At 36.1% G+C, this 9023-nt stretch overlaps 1 protein-coding gene across 2 annotated transcripts in view; it reads right to left on the bottom strand.

Annotated features, from left to right (window-relative positions):
• The window catches only part of LOC136828417 (nephrin-like), a 1390497-nt gene that overhangs the window by 75329 nt on the left and 1306145 nt on the right, over positions 1-9023 (bottom strand). For both annotated transcript variants that reach the window (XM_067086456.1, XM_067086455.1), the window contains one exon: positions 4934-5093. In XM_067086456.1, coding sequence (XP_066942557.1) covers positions 4934-5093 — 160 coding nt within the window. The remainder of the gene's footprint in view (positions 1-4933; positions 5094-9023) is intronic.

The raw sequence follows: 9023 nt of genomic DNA, 5'->3' as shown, positions 1-9023 counted from the left end.
CAAATTTTATATTACTTTCGTAAGTTATTTAACGGCAAACAGAAACGAGTCTTATCATTTCGCCTGGCAAAAAATCTTCAAAAGTGCTAATCGACTTTTGTTTTAGGACCGAAATGATATACGACCATTTTCGTCAAGGCTTAAAGCAGCGCCGCATAATCCTGCACGCGCATAAAGCATTATAAAGCATTACTAAAGCATTATAAAGAGCGAATAAGATATAGCTGACACGTCTCTTGAAGCGATGGTTTTGCTTTATCCGCGAGATCCCACTTGAATGACCGGATAATCCATCCTTCAAAGACAACCTTCATCCTCCTACTCCTCTTCCTGGATATCCTATCCTCCTCCTCCTCCTCCTCCTCCTCTCATACCACATACTCTTCCTCGCTCCCTCTCCACCTTCAACTCCTTATCATCATCATCATCATCATCATCATCATCATCATCATCATGCAGACGATAAATCACTTCACGCACAAAGAATATAGACGTCACCTTACTCAGGTGTATTAAGGGCGAGCGCCTGCAAAGCCCGGCCGATTTTCTGGTTTAGCGAAATATCACGTTCCACGTCGGCGTAGTTTTTATGCTGGCAGTGCTAATAATGCACAGGGGGTCGAGCAGGGGGAGGGGGCTAAATCTGATTTTATAGCACCCAATTAGTAGCTGGGTGTTGTAACCATCACAAGAAAAAAAATAAAAAATTACCCTAAGATTAAAAAAAAATTATTCTCAAAATATTGGGTACAGCATTTGACGCCAAATCTTCTTGGCCCTCCCCTTACTATACAACTAAGAAAAGATAAAGAAAATTCCCCTTCGTTGTTCATTTCTCAAATAAATTCTCTTCAAACACTAACATAATAAAAGGCAAATGTTGTTACGTTGGGCATTTATGTCATGAACTGCGATGCGTTGGAAAATTGGCTTCGAAGGTTGTAATAAACTCGGGTTCAGACCGACATGGAGTCGGATCATTTGACATGAAGATAAATAGCGAGAGAGACACATTGTTTAGCCGGAATTAAAGATCTCGTTACTAGGCCATAAGGCAGAAGGATAAATATGGTTAAATGAAGGGGAGACAAAATCGGTGTGTAATCTTCCTCGTGTGTATTTATAAGTTAACACTGAATTTACGTCAGCAAAAAAAAAAAAAAAAAAAAAAATTGTTACTTTTTAAGTACATATAGTTAAGTGAAATAGCCCTATCTGATTTTGAATTACTTAGGAGTATATATAGTTAAATAAACATCAAGTTTACAGAAGAACATTTAGTATTTACATTCTTGGTTTCTTGGTAAATATTGATTCACATCACAAGAGAACAATTCATTTTTGATTTCTTAGTCCGTCAAAATTTTACTCAACCATGAAAAGCGAATAAAAATGTAAAATGAATTCATCTATCCATATTTTAATTAATTTTTTTTTTTACGTTTTTTTCACTTTTCTCCTTTGAGTGAAATAATAACGGACTGAGAAATAAAAATTAAATTTTTTTCTGATATGAATCAATATTTATAAAGAATGTAAATAAATATGTCAAAATCAAAATATTTTTTGTATTTTGTAAATTTTATGTTTATTTAAAGATATATGCTCCTAAGTATTCAAAGTCAAAAAGGATATTTTCATTTAACTAGATATAATCTTAAAAAAGTGAAAATCAAAATCAGGTATTTTTTGGCTGATGTAAATATTTCTATTTTACTGCGTATCACTACATCATTGTTCTTTCGCTTTTTCATATAAGAAATTCAACCTTTTCTGTTTGTGAAGTTTTAACTAATTTCACGTTCAAATGAAATATCCATATTTAACTTGAACGTGAAATTAAATAACACTACACGAACAGAAAAGATTAAATTTCTGATTTGAAAATCAGGGTGAAAAAAAAATATAGTGATACATAATGTAAACAGATATATTTACCTTAAACAGGTATTATTTTTGCCTCCCCAAAGTATAAAATTCTGTTTAATTCATATTTATACGATTAAGAAATATGGAGCATCATCATTGGGTACATCTTACCATCGAATGCTTGAAAAATGTTAAGTTTGTGCAAGCTATTTTTGAAACCCTCTTGTACCACAACCCCTCTCGAACCATTGATACAGGAACATAAAATCTTCTCTAGTTTTAAAATGACTGAACTAGAAGTACGGACAAGATGAAGCCGACAGACTGACCGACAGACAAATGTCAATGCTAAATCATACTACAGCTTCATTAAGTACAGGCTTATAAGAGCACTGCACAAAATTCCTGAGAAAATTCTAACCTTCACGATAAGAGAAAATATACTTTTTATCTTAACAATAAATGATAGTACATATATCATCAGCATGATGATTTAAAGGTGCTAACACACTGCATCTGCATTAATTGAGAGAGAGAGAGAGAGAGAGAGAGAGAGAGAGAGAGAGAGAGAGAGAGAGAGAGAGAGAGAGAGAGAGACTAATGAACCCCGTACTAAAAACAAAATAATCCTTGACTGTGGGGCTTCACAGCTTCAAAGTACGAAGGATAAAAACACGCATCAGATTCATGAATGAAATTAATTAGCCTGTGTTCGCAAATGATTAAGAAAAACATTTGTTATTCGCTTTCTATTGTCAATCTCGAATCACTACTCGCCCAAAATAATGAGAATGGTCAGGGAGAGAGAGAGAGAGAGAGAGAGAGAGAGAGAGAGAGAGAGAGAGAGAGAGAGAGACATGGAGCTGTCACTCAGACATTTATTAAACCTTAATGGTGAATGATGTCAATCAGATGTTGAGTCCTAATTTCCAATTCAAAGTCGACTCAAATCCTAATTCAATAACCTTTAAAGCCAAATGATTTCTAATCGAAGCTGAGTCTTTTTTTTTTTCGAACTAACTGAAATTCAGATCCTGATTCAAAAACCTTCCTTCAAAGATGAACGGAGTCAGCCGTCAGGCGGATGTTAAATCGCAAATTGAAATCATTCAAATTTGAATTTAAGACAGTAGTGAAAACAGATAATCAACAGCGTACCTAGCATAGAGCGCAGGTTTATTCGAAAATGGCCCGGTTCTGAGGTTTGGTACAAAAAAAATAAATAAATAAATAAATAAAAAATAAAAAAGTGAAAAATGCGCCGAAGTTTCTTCGGAGCAATAGAGTTTTTGTACAACGTATGGAACTCTCAGCCAAGGCCCATGAAACTTTCAGCAACGGCCCGGTGGTAGCCTGTGTTATTGGAACCTATAGCTGTGCCAGACGCACGATCATGGCTAACATTAACCTTAAATAAAATAAAAACTACTGAGGCTACAGGGCTGAAATTTGGTATGTTTGATGACTGGAGGGTGGGTGATCAACATACCATTTTGCAGCCCTCTAGCCTTAGTAGTTTTTGAGATATGAGGGCGGATAGAAAAAGTGCGGACGGACAGACAAATAGCCATCTCAACAGATTTCTTTACAGAAAACTAAAACAAACAAACACAAGTTACAAAAATTAACAGACTCATTAAATGATAATAAAAAAAGCAGAGAAACTGTGACAAAGAAAAGGTTCCAAAGATAATAATACGCGGAGAAATTCAGGGTGAAAAACACAGGATTTACAATGATTTCCTTATACATTTCAGCACGAACAGAAATGGTAATATTAAATGAGATCTGAAGCAAAATATCTTTGAAATAAACAAATGCAGCGATGGTAAACTTTTTGATTTGAATCTGAAATTTTTTTTAGTGAATTTAGGGAACAAAGTTTTAACTATTCTCACATTTTTATGATAAAGGAAATGCAGTGAATGTAAAATCTGAAGCATTTCAACAAAATCAAATAATAAAGTCAATGAAATAATTTATCAAAATAATTAAATAATTCAGTAACTGAATAAAACTCAAATAAAAAATAAGATAAAAAATAAATAATAACATTCAGAATATTTTATCTAGATTGTTTTAGTACTTAATTACTAAGCAGCCTTGACTAAATATGATCTAGTGCGCTGTTCTCTGTCAATCTTGTCTAGACGTCCCAAACACATTACATTAGAATACTACACAAACTTAACATATAACTTGACTGAAACTACAGCAAGACAACTGGACGGTTTAGATTAAAGTTGCATCTGAGAAGATGACATAGAAATGAGAATGTTGTCGAAAATGCCGATGAAAAAAGTGAAAACTCATCTGTCATCGCTTATCGGAATTAAATGTCAAATAAATGAGTGACAGAAGCATAACAAGAGGCTCTAGAATGTTCACAAAAGGAATCAAAATAACTGACTAGAGAGTAGACAACTAAATGGCCTATTTTGTGTGTATGTATGTATATATATATATATATATATATATATATATATATATATATATATATATATATATATATATATATATATATATATCTATATATATCTTCAAACAAAAAGTCAAACATACACATGCATGTATAAATATATGAAATTTTTATCACACCGTGATTTATATATAATCATGAAGCTACAAATGTCGTTTAATATCCAATTCATGCTACTTCGGGAATATCCCCGATGGGGAATTGTCACCGAAGGGGAATTTATAAGTGATAAGTGGATCGGTACTGCCGGGTCTCGATCCCTCGACACAGTTACCTTCCAACGACTCAATGGGTAGACCGTCGACTGGAGTCGTTGGAAGGTAAATGTGTCGAGGGATCGAGGCCTGGAAGTACCGATCCACTTATCACTTATAAATTCCCCTTCGGTGATAATTCCCCATCGAGGATATTCCCGAAGTAGCGTGAACTGGATATTAAACGACATTTGTAGCTTCATGATTATATATATATATATATATATATATATATATATATATATATATATATATATATATATATATGTGTGTGTGTGTGTGTGTGTGTGTGTGTGTCTATATGTTATGTGTGCGCATAACTTGAACTTACATCTTATGACCAAAGGAACGACATTGCTCGTGGTAGTCCCTAAGGTATTCGTGGCCGTGCAGGTGTAGTTGCCAGCAGAGGTGCGCCGAACCATCTGTAGGACAAGGTTCCTGCTCGAAACCAAAATGCCCGCCTTCATTTGGTGTTCCACCTTTTCGCCCTGAAAGATATAGAAGTAGAGATTCAATTTATTAAAAGGATTTGTTTAGAAATCCTGAAGAAATATAGACCGGATGCTAAAGGAATTGGTAAGAAAGATACTGAACTGCGTCACCCTGAAAATGGAAAGATGAAGGAATTGGAAACAGGAATCACGTTGTAGTAAATAATAATTAGAGCAAGAGATTACATATTTTACTGACACATTGTCCCATCCCACCTCCAAAAAAATAGACCAGACTGGAAAGTAACCGATTATAATAATGAAGTCAATCCCGCCCTTAGAGGTTATTAGAAAAAAATTGACAGAAAGATGAATTTTGAGATGTTCGGCTAAGCAGTAATGTTAAACACCTTACACCGAATGACCTTTGAGGGAAATGACACAAAGGCAGAGGGAACGGACGCAATTATTTCGTTTTAGACATTAATCAGAGCTGGTATGAAAGCACAAACTGTAAAAAACCGGGATGTTTACACTTCTTTGCTCAAATTCTTCGTAATTACTTCCGAGCATTCCCAGGTGTCCGAGCTCTCCTCCCTTCAACCCGCCCTCCAAGGGCAGATCGAAGATCCCTCGTCGAAATCCTCTTGTGTGGCTACAACCGCCTCAACCCATTTTTCCCCCTTTTGTCCCGCAAACAATGGGAGCTCCCTCAGCCAACCTCAAAATCCCACCTCCTCCTCCTCCTCCCGCTCTTACCCCTAAATACCCAAGACCCTCCTCCACAACCCATTCCCCTCCACCAGCCCTCAGGTCTCCATTACCCTACGTGCCCCCTCCCCGTGCCCCCAAGCCCCGTCGAACGCACGACAAAGCCGTTACCTATTGGCTGACTTCAAAGGCTTCCTTTGTGTGTCATTTGACGCTCTCTCGGGGCTGATCACGTGTCAATGAGGAGCGCTGTGTTCTCAAGGCGCGCCGCGGGGGATAATCATCCCCCTACGTGTTGGAAGATCATAAAAGCTGCTGAGAAATGAAAGCGTGGCATAAATTTGTTTTTGTTATTGTGAGACGTGATTTTTCAAACGTGTACTGCTCGTGGCCACTGGCATTCATAAACCTAATTCTTCTTCCCAGTATTATAATTATTATTATTATTATTATTATTATTATTATTATTATTATTATATTATTATTATTGTCTTTCATACATCCTCTTCATCATCTTGTTCTTGTTCTTCTTATTCTTATCATTATTGGCTTTCATAAATCTTCTTCTTCTTCTTCTTCTTCTTCTTCTTCTTATTATTATTATTATTATTATTATTATTATTATTATTATTATTATTATACTGGCTTTCATTATACTGGCATCTTCTCTTCTTCTTCCTATTATTATTATTATTATTATTATTATTATTATTATTATTATTATTATTATTATTATTATTATTATTATTATATGCAGTTCGTTCTAAACGTTAATTATATTTAAATATGATCAAAACGTCTATTTGTTATTTTTTCAAGGCGGAAACACCGAGACAGGGGTAGAAGCCACAGCAACATACCTTCAGGCAGTAGGTGTTTGAGCATTGGTGACTAAGACCCAGATAAGACTGAAGAAATGGACCAAGGCTATTTACTTCTTGACTATATAACGGGTTATATAAGTCGAAGGAGGGAAAATAACAAGGTCCCACGGTCGACAATGATCGGATTATGATGAATCAAACCAGTGTACAATAATAAATGAATTGTGTCAAAATATGAATATAAAAGAACTTTAAAGAAAATATTGTAAAAAAAATATAAAAGTATGATTTGGGATTTGAACTCCTGTAAGATAGTCTTAGATAGTATAATATCATCCAACCAAAAATCAAGAGAAGAAACAGAACTAGAAACAGTTGCCTTCAAAATGAATGAAAAAGATTACAAAAACAAAGAATAACTATAGACAGGCATTTTGAGTCAGATATATATCTAAAAGGCCAAATGAAAATAGCAATGGAAATAGAAGGCAACCTGTATGAAGTCTCCGAGTAAAAGAACTTCATTAGAGAACAGAAAAAATAAGTAAAAAATGCGCCCAAGTTTCTTCGGCGCAATCGAGTTTTCTGTACAGCGTATGATGCTGCATGTAACTCTCGTTGTGCTGCAGTATGAAAATCTCAGCCACGACCTGGCGGCGCTCAGCTGCTCCCCAGATGCGGTCAAGTGAAGATGCGTCGGCGGCTGGCACCTCTCGCGATGCCAGACGCACGATCCATAGCTAAGCTTACCCTTACATAAAATAAAAACTACTGAGGCCAGAGGGCTACAATTTGGTATATTTGATGATTAGAGGGTGGATGATCAACTCATCAATTTGCAGCCCTCTAGCCTCAGTGATTTTTAGGATCTGAGGTAGGACAGGAAAAGTGAGGACAGAAAAGTGCAGACAGACAGACAAAGACATCTCAAAAGTTTTCCTTTACAGAAAACTAAAAAAGAATGAATTTGGGAAGGATATTCAGCGAAGTAAAAACTAAGGATACGAAGCAGAGAGGAGGCCGAGATGAAATGCCCGTTTGATTAAAATGAAGAGGAGGAAGGTCATGAGAAGAACGAAGAGACGAAGAGATGAGCTCAGGATGAAGGGAAGAGAAGGGATATAATGCAAAAATACCTTGAGTAATTCCACGTCACTGGTTTGATTACAGCTGCTACTGACACTGACACAAAAGCAGAATTAGTAGTAGTGTTGGTAATCATTTCACTATTTCAATTGATTTGGCTATTGTTATCGCTGATGTAGGAAATGTTTTGGTGATTTAAGATGTGGTTTCGATGACCAATGAAAACTGCTTTAACAGATCCAAAATTAAAACCGTACATGTAAACTTATCCCTCTATGTATCTATCTATCTATCAATCTATGTAGAGAGAATATATATATATATATATATATATATATATATATATATATATATATATATATATATATATATATATATAATATATATACTAGTTGACCAACCTGACATTGCCTGGAAAAACTCTGAAGAACTCAGAAAAATTTTCCTGCACCTCCTGGTACTGACTGTCCCCTTTATCCATATATTACCATACTAAATGTCCATTTTATTCAGGTATTGCTGTAGTGACTGTCCTAGTTATCCAGTTATTACTGTGGTGACTGTCCCATTTACCTATGTATTACTGTGCTGACTGTACCATTTATCCAGGTATTACAGTGCTGACTGTCCCTCTTACCCAGGTATTACTGTGCTAACTGTCCTTTTTATTCAGACATTACTGTGGTGACTGTCCATTTTATCCACGTATTACTGTGGTAACCATCCGATAAATCCAGGTATTAATGTGCTGCCTGTCCCTTTTCTCCAGGTATTACTATGGTGACTGTCCATTTTATCCAGGCATTACTGCGGTGACTGCCTCCCAGGCATTACTGTGGTGACTGCCTCCCATTTATACAGGCATTACTGTTGTGTTTGTCTTTTTTATCCAGGTATTACTGTGCTGACTGTCCCATTTATCCAGGTATTACTGTGGTGGCTTTCCCATTTATTCAGGTATTACTGTACTGCCTGTCCCTTTTATCCAAGGATTACTGTGCTGACTGTCCTTTTTATCCAGGTATTACTGCGGTGACTGTCTATTTTATCCAGAGATTACTGTGGTGACTGTCCCCCAGGTATTACTGTGCTGGCTGTCCTTTTTATCCAGATATTACTGTGGTGACTGTCCATTTTATCCAGATATTACTGTGGTGACTATCCCATTTACCCCCCAACTAAACATAATCACACACCCCCTTAACTGAAACACCCCCACTAAACCTAAGCACACGCCCCCAACTAAACCTAAACATACCACCCTATAAACCAAAACATACCCCTTCCAAACCTAAACACATCCCCTGTTAAATCTAAACACATCCCGACTAAACCTAAATACCCCCCGGGCCTAAACACAAACCTT

This window comes from Macrobrachium rosenbergii, chromosome 42 (genome assembly GCF_040412425.1).
Source record: "Macrobrachium rosenbergii isolate ZJJX-2024 chromosome 42, ASM4041242v1, whole genome shotgun sequence".
NCBI lineage: Eukaryota > Metazoa > Arthropoda > Malacostraca > Decapoda > Palaemonidae > Macrobrachium > Macrobrachium rosenbergii.
Note: the sequence above shows the minus strand (reverse complement) of the source record. Positions and strands in the feature narration are given on the sequence as shown.